General features: G+C 44.4%; 1 protein-coding gene across 1 annotated transcript in view; it reads left to right on the forward strand.

Annotated features, from left to right (window-relative positions):
- Positions 1–25,550, forward strand: part of TTC17 (tetratricopeptide repeat domain 17) — a 122,725-nt gene that overhangs the window by 85,603 nt on the left and 11,572 nt on the right. Inside the window, exons 17-22 of the mRNA XM_089663876.1 lie at positions 9,140–9,271; positions 10,858–11,102; positions 13,174–13,336; positions 16,261–16,381; positions 20,840–20,999; positions 25,215–25,298. Of these exons, the coding sequence (XP_089520002.1) occupies positions 9,140–9,271; positions 10,858–11,102; positions 13,174–13,336; positions 16,261–16,381; positions 20,840–20,999; positions 25,215–25,298 (905 nt within the window). The remainder of the gene's footprint in view (positions 1–9,139; positions 9,272–10,857; positions 11,103–13,173; positions 13,337–16,260; positions 16,382–20,839; positions 21,000–25,214; positions 25,299–25,550) is intronic.

The following is a 25,550-nucleotide window of genomic DNA, read 5'->3' on the forward strand; positions in this document are numbered from 1 at the left end:
GAGTTTCAAACCATTATTTTTTTTCAACTGTTGTCTCAGTGCTCACTAGCAGTTTTTGGTTACCTTTGATGTACGATTTAGGAACTGTACCCAGAACGCACAACACGGAGATTGGCCTGCAATGTTTGAGGCACTGGATCCTGCACTTGGCACTCCCCTTCATATGTAGTGCAATGTGTGTAGTTAGCTGCAGGATGTTATACAGTACCAGGGCCCTTGCCCATGGCACCCAGATCCTGAACAACCCTTTCGGGGTATGCCCACTGTGATGGATGAAATTTGCTTAACCCGGAGCCTGCAGTGTGGATAAGGTAGGACTGTCTCCTTGTATTTATGACCAAGCCCTGTTTTTTGGGGTGATATTCACTTTAATGTGTTATCCCCCCCTGTAAAAGTATTTACTACATTGGCGGTAGGTAAATGTTTTTATAACAGTTACCTTTTTAAATTTGGTGAATTTTTATACCCATTCAGCATTGCTGTTTGGATGGTGACGTAGTTGCAAAATGTCTTCTGGCTGATGCGTTTCCAACCACCATTTTTGTGAAGATTGCAAGAAGATGTCCGCTGATCTCCCAACTGCTTGCTTTTCTGGAGACAGACACAGGACTTTGCTCAGTGCCTGGTTTGTGGCAGCTCCTTTTCCAGGACGTGACAGCACTCTCTCAGTTCACAGTTTGTGATTACACCACAAGGGATCCCCTCAATTAGCAATGGTGGTGACAAGATGGTTGAGGAGCTGAGATAAAAGGATCTAATAGCCCTGGAAAACCAGCAAAATGCTTAGGATGATGGCTGTTCACCTACACCCAAGCATAGTCCTACATTGACACTGCTCCCTTCCTCTAATTCCAGCTCCAGGCCTGCTACAGGTGGCCTATGTAGCAAAGGAAAATTTCACTGCAACTACATCTGTTTCTTTGGAAAACTCTCCCTTTCTGGAACCCTCAGCCTCCAGGGCCCAAGAGTATTCGTCTGCCTCTCCACCATCTGAATCTATTCAGAAGAATGACCCTGAACCTCTTTGGAGAAGATATGGAGGAAGAAGTAGATACAGTAGAGAATCCTGCAGAGGAATTTTGACCTCCTGCATGCTATGAAAGTTAAGACCTCACGTGTGTTCTACTGTGAGCTCACTTATTGATGTGGTGCATACTAGCCTTTGCCATCAGCGCCAGGATCTCCCCAATGTAAACAAGCTCCTATGAGCATAAAGTCTAGAAATACTTTTTCCTTGCACACACAAACTGTCTGTGTTTTGCATGAGGATTGGCAAGATCCGGATATAGTATTTTTCTCAAAAAAACAACCAAGCCTATTACTACAATGGCCACTACCTCCTTCCACTGAAAGAAGTCCTTTCATTCCACCCAGGCATCCTCCTCTAAGTGAAAAGCCGGTTCATGCTTTTGTCTCAAGCCTTGGACCCCAAAGCCTTCCAAACCTACCCAGAAGCCCTGTACAGAATGAAGTGGTGCCCTCACTCTCTGGCATGTCAGATGTTTGGCATTTGTGCCAATATGGATGGGAAACATTCTGGAACTTCTGGGCCCAATCTTTTTTTTTTTTTTCCAGGGGCTACAAAATAGAATTCCAACCCTACCCTATCTTTGATTCTTAATTTCCACAACCCATAGTCTATGAATTCCTGTACTGCACTTCAAGATATGGACTTTAGAGGTAAGGCCCCTTTCACATGGGACGGAATCCGCATACTCAGCGGGTGATCTGTCCGCTGATTCCCCCGCCGAGCAAAGCGGAGTGGCAGGTGACCGGTGTGTCCGCTCTGCTTATACAGAGCGGACATGGACACAACCCACTCTGCTCCATGGGCGGTTGGGTGTAAACACACAGCCTGCCCAGACGGAGGGCAACTGATCCCCTTCCGTTTTTTTTTTTTTTTTTTTTTTCCTCATGGGATTGGAGGTAGGTGGGTGTAAACTGACACAAGTCAATTTTTACATCTTCCACTCTATAGAGGTGAATGGAGGGTCTGATCAGGTGTGCTTGAAAAACGGACCGTGTGAAAGTGGCCTAAGTAAAAATTCCTATTAAATTGTATGCTGTAGAAGTGCAAGTACCAGAGCACCGCAATTATGAAAATATACTCATGAACTAATTGTTTCAGAAACTTGCACCACGCCAGAGCTCAGACCCTAAATAAATCCCAAATTTTAAGACAAACTAAAATACCAGAGCTTGAGTGGTTTGTGCCTAGGAATGTATGAAGAATATCATGGCCAGCGATGACCTGCACCTTGGCTTTTCACCCAGCTCTTCCCTATCACTGCCATGATGGTGTAAGCAGAAGACCTTCCTTTCTGGTTTCACAGGGGCCTTTCTCTCCATACACACCACCCAAAAAAGTCAATCTTGGCAAGAGTCAAAACTATCTTTTGATATTTCTGCTTTTCAGTAAATAAAAATAGTTTGTGGTGTATTTTCATTCACCTTTCCAACCGCTCCGTCTCCGCCACCCCCCTCTGCCAATCCCTCCACTGGCTTCCGATTGCGCAACGGATCAAATTCAAAATCCTAACACTGACGTACAAAGCTGTCCACCATACTGCCCCGAACTACATCACTGACCTAATATCCAAGTACCACCCAACACGCACACTCCGCTCCTCACAAGACCTCCTTCTCTCTAGTTCCCTGGTCTCCTCCTCCCATGCCCGCCTCCAGGACTTCTCCAGGGTGTCACCCATCCTCTGGAACTCCCTGCCCCAACCCATCAGATTATCACCTACTCTCCTCTCGTTTGGGTGCACCCTGAAAACCCATCTCTTCAGAGAAGCCTACCCCACCCCCTGCTAACTTGCCAGCCTCCTCCACTCTTCCTACCACTCCATCCCCCACAGCTATCTCCTCCTGTGCCACCATCCCCTCCCTCCTAGATTGTAAGCTCCAAAGAGCAGGGCCCTCAATCCCCTCATGTTTTGCATTGTATTGTTCTGTCACATGTTCTGTCCCCCTTTGTAATGTACAGCGCTGAGTGAACTATTGGCGCTTTATAAATACTGTATAATAATAATAATAATAATAATATTTCTAAATATAGTCCACATAGCAGAGTTAGAGGTACAATTTCTGTTTTTTACGTACAAAAAAAGTGCTGATTGTGTTTGGGATAATGCCGGGCCATCTATCCTGGCTTATGGCTGTAATTCAGCACTGAGTCATTTAAGGGCATAATTGGCTCTTCGCTTTCAGCTGTTTGTCAGAGAGTCCTCTGAGTGACTGATGGCGTACGTAACGTGCCGCGTCTCAACCAGACCTGCGAGCCCCTATTCTCCATTGACGAACTTTCTGCTTTCTTTGTGTGCTGGTTACCAAACAAACCTGGTGCCTTTCCTGACTCATACATGTCTGACTTGTTGTTTCTGGAAAACTTTGACCTTCATCAAACTCTCTGCTATATACGACGACTGATAAAACCCAGACTTAAAGGGACGATGCAATCAAATCTAGAATAAAGACCGGTTATTAAAGTGATACTTAACATACACTTTAATTTACATTATCCCTTCTCTTTATGTATGTTGATCGCACTGTAAATATTTTAATAAAAATAAAATCGAAGTACCTTTGTTCCTAGGAGATATACAGCTGTCACATGACCCAGATCTTTCCCAGCCTGTCTACAGGGAAACAGTGGCAGGAAGAGCTGCTAGTCCTCTGCTGCTGGTTTTATGTTAAAAAAACAAAAATGGATTCTTTTTTATTTTTGGCAATAACATTGTGTGGGTGGATTTCTGCCAATCACAGGCTCACCTCCCTCCAGCCTGTGTCTGTTGTATGTGCTTAGAATAGGTGGGGGGTGATGCTTTTATCAATCTAAATGTAATGTCCCGCCTTAGTGGTGCACCAAAATGAAAATTCTGGATGGAAACCGAAAATTCAGGATGTACTTGGATGAGAACTGAAAAACAGTTTTTTTTTTTTTGTTTTTTTGTGTTTTTTTTTTTTTATAGAAAAAAATATTTTTTTATATAATTGTTATATTCAACTTTAAATATCATGATATTAAAAGAATATGAATTTAAAAATACAATCCAGTAATGTAAAATAATTATTAAAATGGGACAGAATATAAAATTAAATATATATAAAATTAAAAAATCTTAAATAGAGGCGTGTGTGCATTGAAGACAATAGGGGGCATGTGTGCATTGAAGACAATAGGGGGCGTGTGTGCATTGAAGTCCAATAGGGGCCGTGTGTGCATTGAAGTCCAATAGGGGGCGTGTGTGCATTGAAGACAATAGGGGGCGTGTGTGCATTGAAGTCCAATAGGGGCCGTGTGTGCATTGAAGTCCAATAGGGGGCGTGTGTGCATTGAAGTCCAATAGGGGGGCGTGTGTGCATTGAAGTCCAATGGGGGGGCGTGTGTGCATTGAAGTCCAATGGGGGGGCGTGTGTGCATTGAAGTCCAATGGGGGGGCGTGTGTGCATTGAAGTCCAATGGGGGGGCGTGTGTGCATTGAAGTCCAATAGGGGGGCGTGTGTGCATTGAAGTCCAATAGGGGGGCGTGTGTGCATTGAAGTCCAATAGGGGGGCGTGTGTGCATTGAAGTCCAATAGGGGGGCGTGTGTGCATTGAAGTCAATGGCACACGTTTTTGCTTTGAGGTCAATGGCACACGTTTTTGCTTTGAGGTCAATGGCACACGTTTTTGCTTTGAGGTCAATGGCACACGTTTTTGCTTTGAGGTCAATGGCACACGTTTTTGCATTGAAGTCAGTTGTTATTGGCACCTTTTTTTTTTTTTTTTTTTTTTTCTTTCGGCAAAACGGTGAAAACCCTATTTTCAGTCGATAATATATTGGTGCATCACTATCCCACCCCCATTGTGTTTAACTGGTTAGTGTGCATGGAGCAGGGGGAAGGGAGCAAGCTGTCATTTACCACAGTGTATATGCCCACATGTGGCTCTATGGTCACATGGACTGCTCGGATGTGATCACGGAATGAATGCTCAGAATGGAAACGCACTGAAAACTGAGCCTGTGCAGTAGCTGCCAACCCTGCTCTACAAAATCCCCAGCTGAAGTGGGGGCATAGACAGAAGGGGGAAATAGAGAACAGCAGGATTAGCTTTTTTTATTTATTTTTTTTGCAGAATACCGAAAACAAATCCCATAGAGACTGAGTGTGATCAGCAAAGTAATACCACTTTTTTGATAGTTTTTAATAATGCGAGTTTAATGACACTTTAATAAATGGATTTAAAGTAAGCCTCTGCCAAGAAATGTATGTGGGATACCACTGCTGCCTCTTTGTGAAAACTCTGGTTTACTAGCTGCTATGCCAATTCTTCAACTTCAGGACTTGAGTCATTCACCCAGTCAAAGTATATTGGTCAGGATATATGTTTACCGCTGTTCAAGGTAAAGACTCCTAATCTCCAAGCACAACTCCTCCTGAAGGTGCTAGCCCGGCTCGTGTGCCGCATAGATGAGAACAAAGGATGGCTGAATGGCTGCACTCCAAACAATCCACTTTATTGAACCAAGATACCTGCCAGTCCCCCACTGTATTTCCACTGTCTGTATTGGTTTTTCTTGGTTCGGTAGAGTGGATTGTGTGGAGTGCAGCCGATCGGATGTCCTTTGTTCTCATATTGGTCAGGAGTTTGGATTGTACTTGCTACATGCATGTTTGTTTCAAGTCATTCAAACCAGTTACTGTTTTTCTTCTTTTTCAAAAAAGTGTAAAATGATTTAATTGAAGGTTCATTTTGACACAAGAACAGGTCCATGAAGGTGAAAAAGTTGTGTAAACCTCTGGATCCTTGCACCCTTCATTTTTGTCACTGATCGATGCTAACCACTAAATTGCACTGTAAAAGAAAAAAAACTATATATATATATATATATATATATATATATATGCCACCCAAATCATGTGATTCAGGTGGTTCCAATCCCCTCCATGGACACAGGTGTATACAATCAAGCAGCTAGGCATGCAGACTGCTTCTACAAACATTTGTGAAAGCAGTCCATCCGTGACATTTCCTGGCTACTAAATATTCCACCCTCAACTATTTATTGGTATTATATCAAAGTGGAAGCAACTGGGAACAACAGCAACTCAACCAGCCACGTAAAATGACAGAGTGGGGGAAAAGCACAGAAGTCGCCAACTGTCTGCAGAGTCAATAGCTAAAGACCTCCAAACTTGGTGTGGCCTTCAGATGAGCCCAACAACAGTTTGTAGAGAGCTTCATGGAATGGGTTTCCATGGCCGAGCAGCTGCATCCAAGCCTTACATCACCAAGTGCAATGCAAAGCGGCGGATGCCGTGGTGTAAAGCACGCCGCCACTGGACTCTAGAGCAGTGGAGACGTGTTCTCTGGAGTACGAATCATGCATCTGTCTGGTAATCCGATGGACGTGTCTGGGTTTGGCGGTTGCGAGGAGAACAGTACTTGTCTGACTGCATTGTGCCAAGTGTAAAGTGTAGTGGACGGGGATTATGGTGTGGGGTTCTTTTTCAGGTGTTGGGCTTGGCCCCCTAGTTCCAGTGAAGTGAACTCTTGAGGCGTCAGCATACCAAGACATTTTGGACAGTTTCATGCTCCAAGTGAAGACTTGTTCTCTGGAGCAATCACGCGTCTGTCTGGCAAACCGATGGACGTGTCTAGATTTGCTGAATGCCAGGAGAACAGTACTTGCAAGTGAAAGTTTGCTGGAGGGGGGATTATGGTGTGGGGGTGTTTTTCAGGGGTTGGTCTCTCTGGCAATCCGATGGACATGTCTAGGTTTGCCGGTTGCCAGGAGAACAGTACTTGCAAGTGGAAAGTTTGGCGGAGGGGGGATTATGGTGTGGGGGTGTTTTTTCAGGGGCTGGGCTTGGCCCCTTAATTCCAGTGAAGGGAACTCTTAAGGCGTCAGCATTTTGGACAATTTCATGATTGAAACTTTGTGGGAAGAGTTTGGGGATGGCCCCTTCCTGTTCCAACATGACTGCGCACCAGTGTACAAAGCAAGGTCCATAAAGACATGGAGGAGCCAGTTTGGGGTGGAGGAACTTGACTGTCCTGCACAGAGTCCTGACCTCAACCCCATAGAACACCTTTGGGATGAATTAGAGCGGAGACTGATACTTTGATGCTGCCTTCAGTGCTTCCAGGAGGCACAAGTGACATCACCATGCCTCTTGGCAGAGATGAAAGCTCGAAATCTGGTGACATTGCTCTCAAGCTCAGTGAGAGAGTGGAATTTTCAGCTCCCAGTTTTGCCAGGAGGTGGAGACAGCAACGGTTGGTTTAAAATGACTTTTTAAAGCCATTTGTAATGGGGGGGGCAGTGGGCTCGCAAAAAAAAAGAATCCTTGCTTTTGCCATGCAAGTTTTGCTTTAAAGCCCTTTTAAAAAACCTTCAATTTAAACCAGGCAAATACATTTCAGATACATTACAATAGACCTTATTTAGGAAGTAGCCAGAGCCTGGGTAGAAAAGCCTGTCCCCTGCCCGCATGTTACAGGGAAGGACTCTTGCTCTCTGCAGCGCCCTGAAGTGTCCCCCACTGAATCAGACTTTTAGCTCTGCTATCGAAAAGCATGTGCGCCTTGCTGACTGGAGAGTTCAAGCTCTGACTTGGCCGGGGACATGCTGGCCCTGTGCAGAGAGACCACTGCTTTCACACAGAGAGAGTAAGAGTCCCTCTCTAAAGCATGTACAAGAGAGAGGCCTTTATTTTTTATTTATTTTTGAACTTTTCTGGATTGTGGTTGCTTTCTAACACAGACTTTGCAAACCTTTTTTGTTTTGATGCATCTGGAGAGCATTCTGTTGATTTTAAATAGAAAGTTCAGTTGGGCTTTTAAATAACAAGTTTTATTTTTATCTTGCCTATTGATCACAATGCAAAAATGGAAAGATTTTCAGTGAGATTTCAGGGAAATAACTTACAATTAAACTCGTCTCTAACTACCATTTTACCGTCCTTCAGTTTAGAGCAGTGGTCTACAAACTGGCCCGTGGGGCAGATGTGACCCTCTGCTTGCCTCTGTATGGCCTTTGGGGTAATATCCCCCCCACTAACACAATGCACTACTCCTCCCATTGACAACAACGAGGCATCGTTACTTCTGCTGACACCAAATATGGGGCACTGACAACAAAGATGGGCCACTGACACCTATGATGGGCCACTATTCATCCCACTGACCGCAAAGATGGGCCACTATTCATCCCACTGACATCAATGATGGGCCACTATTCATCCCACTGACATCAATGATGGGCCACTATTCATCCCACTGACAGCAATGATGGGCCACTATTCATCCCACTGACAGCCAAGATGGGCCACTATTCATCCCACAGACCGCAATGATGGGCCACTATTCATCCCACTGACAGCAATGATGGGCCACTATTCATCCCACTGACAGCAATGATGGGCCACTATTCATCCCACTGACAGCAATGATGGGCCACTATTCATCCCACTGACAGCAATGATGGGCCACTATTCATCCCACTGACAGCAATGATGGGCCACTATTCATCCCACTGACAGCCAAGATGGACCACTATTCATCCCACTGACAGCAATGATGGGCCACTATTCATCCCACTGACAGCCAAGATGGGCCACTATTCATCCCACAGACCGCAATGATGGGCCACTATTCATCCCACTGACAGCAATGATGGGCCACTATTCATCCCACTGACAGCAATGATGGGCTACTATTCATCCCACTGACAGCAATGATGGGCTACTATTCATCCCACTGACAGCAATGATGGGCCACTATTCATCCCACTAACAGCAATGATGGGCCACTATTCATCCCACTGACAGCAATGATATGATAGGCCACTATTCATCCCACTGACAGCAATGATGGGCCACCATTCCTACTGTTACTAACTACAGGCACTCCAAACCTCAAGCATTGTTTACTCCCATTGATGCCGAGGCATTTTCTTCTCCCGCTTGGCCATAGTCCAGCCCCCCTAAAGCCTGAAGAACAGTAAACGTGTTCTTTGAAAAGTTTGGAGACCCCTGGTTTAGAGGATTTGATTTAATATTTGATAGCAGGATCTCTCTAATAGATGGTTGCTTAAAACAAGGCCTGTGGTCTTTTCTGGATTAATATTGGTTTGCCTTGTGTTAACAGGACATTGCCAGTCCCACTTGAATGATGGAGAGCATAATGCTCAGAAATACTTCCAACCTTACTCTCCGGAAGAAAAGACTTCAGAAGACCCGGGGAAAGACCCAAGTGCAAGATCCTCGCTACATCTTGAGAGTAAGCATTAGTCTTGATTTCATGCTTAGTTGGAAATGACAAATGTTCAAGAATAGAGGGAGGGTGGAGTGGTCAGAACAATCAGAATATGCATTTTGCATTTGCATACTTGACAGAATGGAGAGAGAGGACATACAGAGGTAGATATCAGGGGCACATGTATGTAAACTATTTGGCCAAAGTTTGTGACCTGACCAATACATCTACATGAGCTACTAGTCCAAAACCATGGGCATTATATTGGAGTCGCATTTCAGGCAGTCATTGTGCTTGGTAATGTCTGTGAGCCAAGCCGCCTTTTGGACATCTCGGTTCACAAGCACTGTGTACAGAGCCATAATGAGGAGTTCTGTACCTTAGGATCTCTGTGATTGGTTCAAGAAAGGCCGAACAGTTATCACATGATGTACACACAGTCTGTGTTTACATCTGAGAGCCCTCCCCTTCATTTTACAACACGGAGGGGAGGAGGAAGAAGTAATAAATGAATGACACATTCATTAGTTCCTGAACACATGGGGGGTTATTTACGAAAACTGCATGGTGCAAAATCGGGTGCAGAAACCAATCGGCTTTCAGGTTTTATTGTCCAAGCTTAATTAAGCTGAAATTAGAAGCTGATTGGCTACCATGCACAGCTGCACCAGATTTATTTTAAGTACTCATACAGCGCCGTCCATTTACGCAGCACTTTACATATATATTGTACATTCACATCAGTCCCTAACCCTCAAGGGGTGTACAATCTAAGGTCCCTAACTCGCATTCATACGTACACATACTAGGGGCTATTTAGACAGGATCCAATTCACCTAGCAGCATGTCTTTGGAGTGTGGGAGGAAACCTGAGTACCCGAAGGAAACCCATGCAGGCACAGGGAGAACATGCAAACTCCAGGCAGGTGGTGCCATGGTTGGGATTCGAACCAACGACCCCAGTACTGCCAGGCGGCAGTGCTAACCATTTTGCCACTGTGCTGCCCACCATTATGAGATTCTGAGTGCGCCAGTTTTAGTAAATCAACCCCATGATATTGGCATCAGCAGATTCAAATAAAGATTAAACCTTTCACCCTTTTAAATGGGCTTTAATTGCTGGGAGGCTCCTGTATTATGTGATTGCTGTGATAGGCTCTCACAGCAGTCATATGATTGGAAGCCTACCTTACGGACTTCCAATCAGAACTCTTGACTGTGAGCTGTCCCTGACTGTTGATCAATGTGCTTAGAGGGCGCCGTTCGCACAAAAACCTCCTGCCGCCATGAATACATATGTGCAGTGGCTGGGTGTTTAAAGCCCATCTTTGTTGCCACCGCATATACGTTGCATGGTTTGCAAGAGGATAAAGGATGTATTGGTACACAGCAAATTTACAAGAAAGAAAAATGAGAAAGTCAAAGTACAAAGAAGAGGTAGATAATCCCTGTGGTCACTCTGAATACTGTCATGAAGGGAGTTCTATACATTCCATAGGTAATAGGATATAACTGGGAGCACCAGCAGTAGGACATATACAGCATTTAATAGTATGCAATATCCCTTAATCACCCTATATCTTTTTTAATTCTCCCCCCCCTCCCTCCAGATGTTGTCTTAGCTGAATCAAACAATACGGAGGAACCCGCCCCTGAGGATCCAATGTCCGAAGAGATGCTGGCCCTCGTAGATGAGTTTGAAAACTCTTGGCCCCTAGAAGCCTTTGAGGGTGCGCTGGAGCTTAAAGGCAGACGAATGGACCTTCAGGGAATAAGAGTGTTGAAGAAAGGGGCTCAGGATGGCCAGTCTGGCTCCTGCTTTGGTGACTGTGATGATGATGATGAAGCTGAATGGGTAGGAACCTGTTTTATATGGTTGAGATTAAAAACTAAATAATGGAAATGTTTAATATTATGTTGATCACTTTTGATTATACAATCCTAGCTGGACTTGTAAATATATGGCATTGAAGATAAGCTTGCGGAATTTTAAAAAAAAATTCTATAGTTCTACTGACTTGACACATTGACTTTGCCCATTCAAGGCAAAGAAGACCGTGTGTGTGCAAAGGGCCTTCCCCAACCTACTGGTAATCACCGTGTCTTCATTTATTCACTTCTCTTTCCACTGCCTCAGCCACCAGAAATCCCCAGTGTTTGCAGGTATAGGGGGCATGTATGACCCTCCCATGTGATAGCGCTCGGGTCTGGCCCTAGTGTCCAATACCATCTGACAGTAGGCAGCTGTGACAAAGAAAGGGGAGGTGGGGAACACTGTTCAGGTAAGTGTCAGGGGGTCGATTTTGCATGGATGCTATCACTTGCTTGGAGTCGTCAAGGTGTCATTCTCTTTTTAAAGGATGAGTTCACCTTTGGAACATGTTACATCCATATGTAGGGTGTAACACGGTCCAATAAAAACACCATGCCTCCCCCCTCCCGACTCCACAAGATCATCTGGTGAAAAGCGGTAGTAAACGACCTTTTTTAAAAATACAATGTCATAATGTGCTAGTATGCATTGCGTAATTGCATTATGTGAAACTTGCCTTAAAACAAAGTCCTCCAGCGGCGCACCCTCACTGCTGACAGGGCTTTCAGCTTCACCTGGTCCTTCTTCCAGGTTCTCAGGCTCTGACAGCTTGAATGACCGAGCTGTGCTGAAGTCACTTTTTACAGCACTCAGTTCCAAAGAAACAGCCCAGGCATGCCGTTCCTTCGGAGTGCATGTGCTGGTGGTGTCTTTTGCAAGTAAACATGTCCTAAACGTGCATTCACAGTACCTACAGGTAAGCATTATTATAGGCTTACCTGTAGGTACAAGGTAAAAAAACATTGCTACCACTTTAAAAGGGAAAAAAAAACTATTGCAGCTGCCACATCTAACTGGCAGGCTACAATATATAACATTTTAGTCAGGTTTATATACCTTAATACGTAAAGTATAACTAATGGGAAAGTTTATTTTTTCTTGTTTCTGATAGAGTGGAAATGGACTAAGAACATCCATCTTCTTCCTTCTTCATTCTTCGTCTTCATTTTTCTTTCTTTCTTCCTTCCTTCCTTCCTTCCTTTTCCTTCCTTCCTTCCTTTTCCTTCCTTCCTTCCTTCCTTTTCCTTCCTTCCTTCCTTTTCCTTCCTTCCTTCCTTTTCCTTCCTTCCTTTTCCTTCCTTCCTTCCTTTTCCTTCCTTCCTTTTCCTTCCTTCCTTCCTTTTCCTTCCTTCCTTCCTTTTCCTTCCTTCCTCTTTTCCTTTTCCTTTCCAAAGATTCACCCTCTCTATTTGTCCTTTTTAATGTTATCATGGGGAGTGAAGGTGAATGAATGAAAGAAAATCACAAAATTTGGGTTGTTACCAGAACAGTAATGGAGGTGAAATCTTCCAGTGGGGACAATCGTTCTGGTGACAACCAGAGATTGCACATTTTTGTATGGATGGGACAGGAAGTGAAGAAATCTCCCTAATGGGACACGGGCAAAAAATAAAAACCTTGCTACTGCACTCCCTGACACTATTCAAAAAATTCAAGGAAAGGTTTGTTTTTAGTTTTGCTTTAGGTTATTAAAGGAGAATTCCAGGTATGACATTTTTCTTGCATACGTATTTGCTTACGTCAGTGTCCCACCTCCCCACCTTGTCCAATTAGAGAACAGTTTTCATTCAATGAGAAAATGCAGAGAGTTCCCTGAGTGGCATGGGACCCGGACGGAAGCGGAGATCACTGGAAAGATACTGTCTACTTCAGTGATTTCCAGCTTCTAGAGGGATCTTACAGGTATGGTATATGCATAGTTATATTGGTCCAAGCTGGTACGATGTAACTATATAAAAATGCCGTACCTGGAATTCATCTTTAACTATGCTGGACATTTTTCGAAGTTTGTCTCGGAGACGCAACACATTATTTTTTGTTTCATATTTTGCAGATTACTTTTCAAGTCAAACGTCTTAAGAAACCAAAATTAGATGGCTCTAATATGGCGGACCTCCCTGAGGGGGCTGATGAAGATTCCATTGATGTAGGAAGTGCTGACTTACAAGCTGCCCTGGAAATCAGTGGTCCAAAAATACCTGCTCCAGGTCCGCAAGGTAGCATACCTTTACTCCACTCTGTTCTGCAGTGAGTAAAGGTGACCATATGTACAAAATTATTGGTGGCCAATCTAAGCATTTACAATTGTCCATAGAACACATTTAATCTGTGGAGACACCCCTCCCCTCGTGAAACTTCCCAGCAGGAACACAAACAGCGATAAAAACTTGATGGGATTACTTCTAAGGCTTCATGCACACAGGATGTTTTAACAACGCTGGTAGCATTAACTGTGTAAAGTCGCATTAAAAACGTGAGTTTTTTAGCTTTTTTGCTTTAGCGTTTAGCGCCTTTTTTCAGCGTGTTTTCTGCATGTGTAGGTTTTGGCTTTTTTTTGCTAAAAAAAAGGTGCAAAAATGCCAGTTTACCGTGTTTTTCCAGCTAAAAAACACCTAGGAGCTCACTAGTTCTGTGTTTTTTTTTTTTTTTTTGTTTTTTTTTGTTTTTTTTTGTTTTTTTACCAGCCAAAAAACACCCCTGCCAAAAAAGCTGATGAAAGCCTGTGTGTGCATGGACACAACGGATAACATGCTGGAGAATTTACTGGCTGTAGAAAAATGTCAACAGCAGCTGTGAAAAAAAGTCCAGTGTGCATGAGGACTTACTCGTTTTTTACTTTTTTCTTTTTTTTTGGGGTGGGGGGGGGGGGGGGGGGGGGGAAGTCCTATTGTAATTAGAGTTTCATCCATAGCCCACACAATATCATATTGAATAATACACCTTCACACAGACTAGGGAAAACAAGAGCTCCACATCAAAGGTGTAAAAGTGGAAATCCAAAGAAAACCCATTTTAGGGGCTCCAACAACCAGTATGTTTATTCCCTACTTGCATTTAGCCCTTTAATAATCTACGCAAGTCTATCATTCCTTTCAAACAAGCAGATTAAATCAACACTCTCACTTGAAACCAGAGGTGGACAAACTTGGAGAGGTGGGAATCTACATGAAGAACGTGAGAGATGTAACATTACCAGAGTGCAGCACACTTTATTTTTTCTTTTTTTTTTAAATGAGCTAACCTAGACTTCTAAAAGTCCTATTAAAAAAGGTTTCAAAAGTTCAGGGTCACAAATAACACAGGGCTCGGTAGTAACTATTAGAGAACAGGGCACAAGAATAAGTAATGCAAAGTGCAGAGGTCAGTAGTAACAGTGCAGGGTCAGTAGTAACACACAGTTCAGAGGTCTGGAATAAGTAACGCCGAGTACAGGGGCCATTAGTATGTTGTAATGCACAGTGCAGTAGTCAAAGTACACACTCATCTGCATTGTAGGCAGCAAAAACTGCCAGTCCCTCTTATAACACTGACAGCCCAGAACTAATAACCTGTCTTTACAGCTGGCGCACTTGTGCAGCTTGTTGCCCACTGGCAGCAAACCGGGTCTTTTACACACTCCCAGCTTGCATGGACTTGATGTGCAGCACAAGTCCACCTGGGACCACCATTTCCTCTTTGCGCTGCTTTAACATAGACACGTCTTGTGGTTTTGGGCCCTTCCTCACTGATTGCCATTGGTTTTCTAGATCAGATAGTCCTGCCATATTGCCAGTTGCCCCTCTCGGATCTGAGAGGCAGAGAATGAGGACAGGAGCTGATGGCACAGTGGAATCACGATCTGCCAGTCAGGTGGCCTCGGTCATCAAGTTGCCAACCCTAAGCTTAAAGTGGTTGTAAACTCTTGTTTGAAGTGACTGATACTCACAGATGAAACAAATCCTCCCACACAAGTTATCTGCAGACCTCTCTTCTCTACAGCTGTTCAACGTGTAGAATTTTTGAAGCTGAACTCTAGAACCGAGACAATTTATCAAATTCAGATCCCTCTCCCTAAATTACCAGTTTAAATCCTGTTGACTTTTCTTGTAATCCGACATTTCCAGCCCCAGTGACATCACGACATCCTTGGAAAAAGTACTTCTTCCTGGTGCCAGGAAGAGGACTTTCTCTCTTGCTGCACATCACTTCAGAGCAGAGAAAAGGACTACATTTCCCATGATTGTAGGAAATGGACGCACCCCCGCCACACATCCCTTGTCACCATTTTTCTCTCGGTGTCAGGAAAGCTTATCAGAAGGGACTCGTGCTAATAGCAAAGGAATAAAGCAAAAAGAAAAAATCCTCCTGCACTTGAAATAGAGCCCTAACCCTAAAAGCTGCTGACACTAACCTTATGACCTATTAGGTGAAGTGACTAATTATTACAAAAAAGTGTAGCGCTAATAAACAATATATATAAATAAACAGTATAGTGACACACTCAATCGCCTTAAAAATACTCAAAAAAGGGGGTAACACACAAATTTGTGCAACACGTGACTTCCCACTAAGGGAATATAACAAGTGCAAGTGATAAATACTCAAATCGTGATTCACAAAAAATGTAACAGTGACTTTCAAATTAATATAAACTCAAAACAGTCCACACACAGTGCATATATATACACTATATAAATTCTGATAAGTGCTTCCATTCGATAATCATGCAGGTGACTGTGTGTAATTCGTGAACAATCCTCCAGTGACCTAAGTGGCCCCTCACCATATTAACTCGACCCTACAGGGTCAGCTCGCTCAAAGGATCACAGTAATCCTGATAAGGGCAGATTCCTCACAGGCTCCCCTCAAGGAAATGAACGCTCCTTATTCCAAGCCTCCATGCAGTACAATAATACTCTCCCCGGATCATAGATAGACAAAGAAAACTGTTGATTTTGAAGGGAATCCAGAAGCAGTGGGCGGGGCAGTGGGGTTTATGCTGACGAGGGTTTATGCTCCGCCCACTGCTTCTGGATTCCCTTCGAAATCAATTCTTCATTTGATGATTTCTCTTTACTGTAGAAGCGGACAGCAGCTTATTAAATTTGTCCTATCTTGCATTTTTCTTGTTTTGTTTGACTCTTGTGCCCATCTCACACAGGCAGGCGACCTGATTACCGTAGTCTGGGGTGGCCGAGTCCTGATGAGTGCCTGAAATTACGCCGTGTTGAATTGTCTACAGTGGCCAGTACATGGCTGGCTGTATCTGCTAAAAATATAGAGTAAGTACATCTTTAGGCAGTGGGGTCATCGTTCTAGATCTGTTCTAGATTTAGTTTAAGCAGTTGTAAACCCCCCGAAAAAAGTCTGTGCAATAAACATTGTGTACCTTTTTAATACAATGTATTTGGATGAAAATAAATGTTGATCCTGCCAGTAACTTTCTCTTGCTTGTTAGTGGTGTCAGCGATCTGCAGGGTCGTCTACCCTCTGCAGCAATGCCACCATATTGCCATGGATCATTGTCCGAACGGTAGACACAAATCCAACACGTCCTGCGCTCAGAGACCCAGATCAGAAGAAGGCCAGTTGAACAATATGATGAAAGTATAATGTTCATCCAACACTAAACAAACAAAGTATAAAGCGAGCGCTATTCAGTCCAGCAGCTGTACACTCAAAGTAACCAAATAAACCTCAATATAGAATATCATAAGAATAGTGTAGCGCTTAAAATGATAGTCCTTGTTCCTGATCAGTAAATGTTCCTCACAATCGGAATAGAAGAAGTGCCCACTCACCAGAACCACACTTGGTGTGTTGCAGAAAGTTAAAATTGATTCCTGGTTTCCCTGAAGAAAAACCTCTGGATCAGCACATGGATGGATATCCCTCTTCTGGTCAAGCAAGCGCAGGATCATAGAAAATTAGGCTCCGGCACAGAGTTCCCCTTAAGGGATGTGTGGGTGTTGCTCTAGATTAGTAGTAACCTCCCTCTCTGGATATACTCGGAGCAGTACTGCTTCTGAAAAAGATGTGCTCCCCATCCGGGGTCAGAACAAAAGAGTACCCATAGTGTAGTAAGGTTGGAAGAAATTAAGTATTTATTCTAATTCGCTGGATGCATCCACAATGTGTCAAAATCAGAACGGCAGATAGCAAAAGTACACTGACCGTCCCTGAAATGAGATGGCCGCCGGAGCTCCACGATGGTCCGACGGCGTGACGTCAACAGCGCGAGCAGGCTCCTCCTTAGGCGTTACGTGCCACGCACATCATCAGAGGATTGAGCCGGTACATCCAACACTGATCAACGGTTGTGCGGCTCAAACACGAAGCTGGGGAAGCTCGATAAACACTGTAGTAGAGAACAAAAAACAAAGCGCACCAACCTTGCACAATACCTCAGTAGGCAATTAATACATTTATTGATAAGAAATATACTCACAAGAGTAGCAATATAAAAGGCATGTAACATCAAAAAGCGAAACACTGGGTTAGGAGACACGTGCAAATCCCATCAGGAAGGGAGATTCTCTCTTGGTCAAGCTGATGCATTTTGTAGGGGGTCCCTTCTTCCTCAGAGTGGGCAGGACAAGTCTTCCCTGCTGTGAATTGGAATTGAACGTTCTTGGTGACATAGGGAGTCTGACAGGGTGGGTAAGATTGTATGACAGTGACTCCACCTGTCATTGCAGTTCACGGCAGGGGCAGACTGGTACCACCCACCACTCTGGACGTTCAGATCAGAGAGCAAGGCAGTGCTGTGATCTGGGACAAAAACCTGGAACATTGGTATTTGAAAGTAATTTTTTTTTTTTTTTAATGCATTACTCTTTAATTTTGGTTAAAGGGTCGGTTCACACTATGCCCTTATCTGAATAGCACAGGAACGCACTGTGTGTTCCTGTGCGATTCATTTGCAGGTCTATTCTGTGCCTGCACTACTTTTTTTAAACACATGGCAACCGCATTGCATGGTACCGGCTTGTGCGGGCAAACACAATGCGTTTGCGACCTGCGTTCGGGGTGTCTAACTTTAGCTGACCCCCCGCAGCAGATCGCAAGGGCATTGTGATCGGAATGTGGTGAGGGAAGCCATGCGCAGCTCTCCCGCACCGCATTCTAGTGTGAACAAGCCCTGAAAGGAAATTCCCAGCCTACATTTGTAAAAACAGCATTTAGGTTTACAAACCCTTTAGGCCCTATTCACTTGACACTTTAACTTCAACTGCAGAAAAAAATCCAGTGGATTTCTGCTGCTGGAGTCACAGGTGCTTGCAGACAGTTGCAGCCACTCAGCCCATACAAATCAATAACAGGCAGCAGCCGCAGTGTTCGCATGTAATCATATATGGAGCGATTACCTGCGGCTAGAGATAGATGATCACCCCTGAATACTAGATGTTGGATGTCCACTGGCAATCATCTGTTCCTAAACATAGGCAGGAAAGTGTTTTGTGTGCAATTGCACCCGAACACTGGCTACAGCTGTGGCCGCTGTTGGCCTGTCATTGCTTTATACAGGCTAAGTAGCTGCAACGATCTGCAGCTAACTGTGAATCCAGCTACAGAAATCCGCTGGATTCTTGCAGCCGCTGGAGTAAAAAGTTGTGTGGATGAGGCCTTAAAGCTTGCTATAACTTAACATTCAGTGAGCTATTATCTGTTAAAAAGGATCACTGTTGGCAGAAAATGTAGATGACTAGTTCTCCTTTTCCCATGTAGTACCATGGATGGGGGAAAAGATAAAATAGCTTGTCCAAAGTCATCGTTTTGTATGTCGTGACCGTACTTGATCGCTAGTAAACTGTAGATACAATCTCTGAGATATTGGTGTCTCATTTTTTGCATCCAAAATGTACGTGACACAGGTGCTCATATGTTTTAGTTTTTCTTGTGGGGGGATGAGCTGATGGTGAAAATAAAAGTTCATTTGTTAGGTGGAGGTAGGATAGGCTTCGGTAAGGAGATGCCTTTTCAGGGATCACCTAAAGGTGGATAGGGTAGGACATAGTTGGACAGATTGGTGTACATATAAAGAAGAAAGAAGACTTAAATAGTTCCCAGGTATACGCAGAGCAGCCAATACTTCCTGGAGTGTCAAACTGCCAGGTCCTTGCAGCTCTCACTGGCTCTTTCTTCCAACTTCACCATCACTGCAAAATTTTTGATAAGGAGATTTTAAAGTTTTTTTTTTTTTTTAGATTACATATTCGACTGCTCTGGGCACTGGTTTTGCACGGAGCAGCCCTTATCCTTCTCTTCTGAAGTCCCCTGCTGATGTTCCTGGCCCCTCCTACCTTCTGAGTACCCCCCACCTCCCCAGCAAGTCACTTGCTAGGGGGAAACTCATGTGGGCTCAATTCCAGGCTGCACTGTGTGTGTCTATTGACATACACAGTGCAGCTCGGCCCCACCCCCACTCCCTCTTCAATAAATTTGATTGACAGCAGCAGGAGCCAATTGCTTTCACTGAGTCCAGTGAGGGGAGAGAGAGCAGTGGCGGATTGAGATCGGGCTCAGGTAAGTATCTAGGAAGAGGCAAGGGGGGAGCTGCATCTAAAAGGTTTTTAATGCTGCGAATGTTTAAAGGAAGAAAACCTTTAGCCTTTACATCAACTTTACAATCAGCAAGAGGGGGATCAGTGAGAACTGTGGGGGGCCTACAAGGTCAACACGCCTCAAAGTGTTGGTTCCCAAGCGGACCATTTCTACAATACGGTAAGTGTTGTCACCCCAGAGACAAGAAGCGTTCCTGGCAGGATCACCAAGTTAAAATAAATTGAAAAAAAGCTGCAAGTAGAAAATTAATGTAGCCGAGAACTGGTTTAGAAACACTTTAAGGCCCCATGTACACTATCGGTTTTTTTTTTTTTTTTTTGAGGGGGGGGGGGGGGGGGGGGTTGCGCTCAAAAAAATGCAGGATAAAAAACTGGTAATAGCAATTTTTAGTAATGTTTGGAAACATTTAGGAGCGTTAGCGTTTTTACAGTACATATAGAGGGGGGGATGTGGAAGCTGTTAGTAGTGTTTTAGGAGCGTTTAGCTTTTCTTTATACTGGAAAAACACTCCAACAAAACTCTACAAAAACTCTTTTTTTTCCGCTCCTAGATGAGGAAGCTCAAAAAATGCTAATAGCCTAACGTAGTGTGCATGGACACATAGGATAATACTGTTTAGCTTCTAGGAACAGAAAAAAATGCTAATAGCTTCTAGGCGCTTAAAAAATGATAGTGTGCATGGAGCCTAAAGAGTATCGAAAACCCAAGAGCTTTTTTTTTTTTTTCCCCCATTTAGGATGTAGTAGGGAAGGGTTCAGACCTCTGTAAGGTTTTTTTTTTGCCATTTGCATCCTGTTTGAGAGATTTCTCTTTACTTCTTGCATTATAAACATAATAGGAAGTGGGAGGAAATCTCTCTAAAGTGAGGGATGACCCATTAAATTATCTTTGTCATCTTCTTCTGGTGACAACACAAAATTCCTAATTGTTGGTAATTTTATTGCTGGATACAGTGGTCACCAGGTCGGTTACAAACGGGGAATATCCCCAGCAGGGATGCAGAAAGTTATAAAAATGTGGCAGGGGTTCTAACCCTTTACCACTCTCCAAATCTTTAAAAAAATGTTTGGTATTAGATACACTTTAACATAATATACAGAACACTTACATTGCGTTTGCATTTCCATCAGCTTAAAAGGATGTGTTCTTCTCTCACTCTCGAATTTGTCTCTTAGTATTACAGAGCATGTGGACTTTGCCACTCCGCTGCAAGAACCAGGGGTGGAGCCTCTCTGTAATGCCAACATGGCAGCTAGTATGCATACACTGGACCACCTGTATGGGGTTGCCAATAGAGCTGCCATACACTACACTGGGGAGAGCCAGCTAAAAGAGGTAAGTGCCATATCCAGTCCCACCATGATTTCACCATTCATACTTAAATCTTATGCATGGACTCCAACCTATCCTTCCAGCCCCAAGTCCAATCTTTAACAAACTCGTGCAGACTTCACCTCCGCGACATCGCCAAAATCCGCGCGTTCCTAACCCCAGAAACCACTAAACAGCTCATCCACTCCCTCATCATATCACGACTCGACTACTGCAACTCCCTCCTCACTGGCCTGCCTCACCGCTGGCTATCCCCGCTTCAGTCCATCCTGAATACGGCTGCCAGACTCATTCACCTTTCCAACCGCTCCATCTCCGCCACCCCCCTCTGCCAATCCCTCCACTAGCTTCCGATTGCCCAACGGATCAAATTCAAAATCCTAACACTGACGTACAAAGCTGTCCACCATACTGCCCCGAACTACATCACTGACCTAATATCCAAGTACCGCCCAACACGCACACTCCGCTCCTCACAAGACCTCCTTATCTCTAGTTCCCTGGTCTCCTCCTCCCATGCCCGCCTCCAGGACTTCTCCAGGGTGTCACCCATCCTCTGGAACTCCCTGCCCCAACCCATCAGATTATCACCTACTCTCCTCTCCTTTAGGTGCACCCTGAAAACCCATCTCTTCAGGGAAGCCTACCCCACCCCCTGCTAACTTGCCGACCTCCTCCACTCTTCCTACCACTCCATCCCCCACAGCTATCTCCTCCTGTGCCACCATCCCCTCCCTCCTAGATTGTAAGCTCGAAAGAGCAGGGCCCTCGATCCCCTCATGTTTTGCATTGTATTGGTATTGTTCTGTCACATGTTCTGTCCCCCTTTGTAATGTACAGCGCTGAGCGAACTATTGGCGCTTTATAAATACTGTATAATAATAATAATGAGGGACAAGTGTTTCAAAGCAGATAGAGATAGCAATGGCCCCTGTGTATATTCAACTTAGACTCCGTATTACATTTCTCAAGGTAATTTGTTTATACCTGTTAGGAAGATTCTTTATATAATGTGCATACACCTGCAGTAGTTCTCATTGCTCTCTTGACCTCGGAGTGCTGGGTGGTTCCGAACAGAGAAATCTCCGCCTCATTCGTCTAGTGTCAGGTGATAGGATTTTGTTTCATACATTTTCAAATGTGAAGCCTCACTGCTATATCAGTGCATCTCTGCCGATGGTAATCCCTAACTTTAAAGTGGTTGTAAAGGTAGGAGGTTTTATTCTTTAATGCATTCTGTGCATTAAGGTAAAAACATTCTGTGCATAGGATCCCCCCCCAGCTCCCCCTTTGCCAGATACTTACCTGAATCCCGACCTCAATCCAGCGATGTTCTTGAGAGCAGTGGCTATCTCCGCTCTCTCTCCTCACTGGATCTAAAAGCAGCAGCGGGAGCCATTCGCTCCTACTGCTGTTAATCTCAGCCTGTGAGGAGTGAGTGGGGAGTACGGGGCAGAGCCACGTGCTGTGTGTGTCTATGGACACACAGCGTGCAGCTCTGGATTTAAGCCTACACAAGTGCCTCCATAGCAAGCAGCTTGCTGTGGGGGCATTCGGCAGGGGAGAGGAGCCAGGACCCCAGAAGATGAGGATCAGGTTGTTCTTTGCAAAACCATTGCATATAGCAGGTAAGTATGACATGTTTGTTACTTAAAGAAAATGTTCACAATCACTTTAAACTATGAACTTCCAGCCTGGTAGATATACACTCGCTGGCCTCTTTATTAGGTACACCTGTTCAATTGCTTGGGAGCACAAATTGCTAATCAGCCAAACACATGGTGGCAACTCAATGCATTTAGGCATCTAGATGTGGTGAAGACAACTTGCTGAAGTTCAAACGGAGCATCAGAATGGGGAAGAAAGGGGATTTAAGTGACTCTGAAGACTTTGAGCGTGGCATGATTGTTGCTGCCAGATGGGCTGTTCTGAGTATTTCACAAACTGCTGATCTGTTGGATTGTCACACACAACCATGTCTAGGGTTTACAGAAACTTGTTCCAAAAAAGAGAAAATATCCAGTGAGCGGCAGTTGTGGACGAAGTTGACTGGTTCGAGATGATATAAAGGCAACAGTTTACTCAAATAACCACTTACTGCAACCAAATCATGCAGAATACCATCTCTGAACACACAACACATCGAACCTTGAAGCAGATGGGCTACAGCAGTGTAAGATCAAACCGGGTGCCAACTCCTGTCTGCTAAGAACAGTAAACGGAGGCTACAATTCGCACAGGCTCACCAAAACTGGACAACAGAAGATTGGAAAAACATTGCCTGGTCTGATGAGTCTCAATTTCAGCTGCGACATTCAGATGTTAGGGTCAGAATTTGGAGTAAACAACATGAAAGCATGGATCCATACTGCCTTGTATCAACGGTTCAGGCTGGTGGTGGTGGTGTCATGGTGTGGTGGATCCATCCTGCCTTGTATCAATGGTTCAGGCTGGTGGTGGTGGTGTCATGGTGTGGTGGATCCATCCTGCCTTGTATCAATGGTTCAGGCTGGTGGTGGTGGTGTCATGGTGTGGTGGATCCATCCTGCCTTGTATCAATGGTTCAGGCTAGTGGTGGTGGTGTCATGGTGTGGTGGATCCATCCAGCCTTGTATCAATGGTTCAGGCTGGTGGTGTCATGGTGTGGTGGATCCATCCAGCCTTGTATCAATGGTTCAGGCTGGTGGTGTCGTGGTGCGGTGGATCCATCCTGCCTTGTATCAATGGTTCAGGCTGGTGGTGGTGGTGTCATGGTGTGGTGGATCCATCCTGCCTTGTATCAATGGTTCAGGGTGGTGGTGGTGGTGTCATGGTGTGGTGGATCCATCCTGCCTTGTATCAATGGTTCAGGGTGGTGGTGGTGGTGTCATGGTGTGGTGGATCCATCCTGCCTTGTATCAATGGTTCAGGGTGGTGGTGGTGTCATGGTGTGGTGGATCCATCCTGCCTTGTATCAACGGTTCAGGATGGTGGTGGTGGTGTTATGGTGTGGAGGATATTTTTTTGGCACACTTTGGGCCCCTCAGTACCCATTGAGCATCGTTTAAACGCCATGGCCTACCTGAGTATTGTTGCTGATTATGTCCATCCCTTTATAACTAAAGTGTCCCCATCTTCTGGTGGCTCCTTCCAGCAGGATAATGCCCCATAGCTCAAATCATCTCCAACTGGTTTCTTGAACATGACCATGAGTTCACTGTACTCCAACGGCCTTCACAGTCACCAGATCTGAATCCAATAAAGCACCTTTGTGATGTGGTGAAACTGGAGACTCACATCATGGATGTGCAGCCAATAAACCTGCAGCAACTGTGTGATGCTATCATGTCCATATGGACCAAAATCACTTAGGAATGTTTCCAAAACCCTGTTGAATCTATGCCATGATGAGATAAGGCAGTTCTGAAAGCAAAAGGGGGTCTAACCAGTATTAGCAAGGTGGACCCAATAAAGTGGCCAATGAGCGTATATAGAAAAAAAATACCCTGGAGACAACCCCATCTACCTTTTTAATAGTACAGCATCGCTAGAAGACTTGCTAAAGGCAGCTGGGGACCTTCAATGTGGTGTCTGCACCAAATCCAACAAAGCCAATTGAAAGTCACTCAAATGAACTGGTAACTAGAGAAAGAAAAGAGGCACATAGGCACAGCACCCCACTAAACAATACAAAAATTCCTCCAAAATCTGAAATGTTGAAACCGTTTAATAAAGATTTTTGTGCTGACTAGTTGGGTTTAGTGTTGGGCAATTTTCATATTTAATTTGCTGCTTTATGAATCGATCTGATCGGCAGTTTTTGCTTTGTGCTGCATTAATTGGTCATACGTTTGTGGACTCCGTACCATCACCCATTTGAGCTTGTTGGACGTCCCATTCCAAAACTATGGGCATTAAATATGCGGTTGCACTTCTTCCCTGAAAGGTTTCCACAAGATTTCGGAGTGCGTCCGTGAGAATCTGTGCCCATTCAGCCATAAGATGATTTGTGAGATCAGGTTGGAAGTGCACAGTTATCTAACTTGTCCAAATTGTCCTTCTATGCTGTATGTGTCCTATATAGCATTAACAGCACCCTTCACTAGAAACACCTGAACTCCTTTACTTGAAGTGTTGTCCACATGTTGCCCATATCTTGTCTCCTAACTTTTCTGCAGCATGCAACACTCCTGAATTCTTCCTGGTACGATATTGATGCCATTATGTGTTATCCTTCAGGTTTTACAGAACCTTGGAAAGGACAAATACCCTCCACAGTCTTTGGAGCAAGTGGGAGCAAGAATAATGAAGATGCTGGAGAAGGTGAACAAATCTGTTGTATGTTTTTATCTGTCGTCAGTACTCAGGGGTGTTGGAAAACTTTGGATTTCAGACACTCTGCTGCTCCCCCTCCCCAGCACTCATGTAAGCCGAGGTCTTGGCAGTGAATGGGGACACCTCATGTGATTTTGTATTGACAGTCTTTACAGACCACAAGGCTTCCCATGCCACTGGTAGGACCTTGTCTGACATCAGGGAGAGGGAGCAGCTGAATCTCTAAAATTCAGAACACAG

Source organism: Staurois parvus, unplaced genomic scaffold, assembly GCF_062004578.1.
Source record: "Staurois parvus isolate SC_StPar_1 unplaced genomic scaffold, SC_StPar_1.0 ptg001795l, whole genome shotgun sequence".
NCBI classification, from domain to species: domain Eukaryota; kingdom Metazoa; phylum Chordata; class Amphibia; order Anura; family Ranidae; genus Staurois; species Staurois parvus.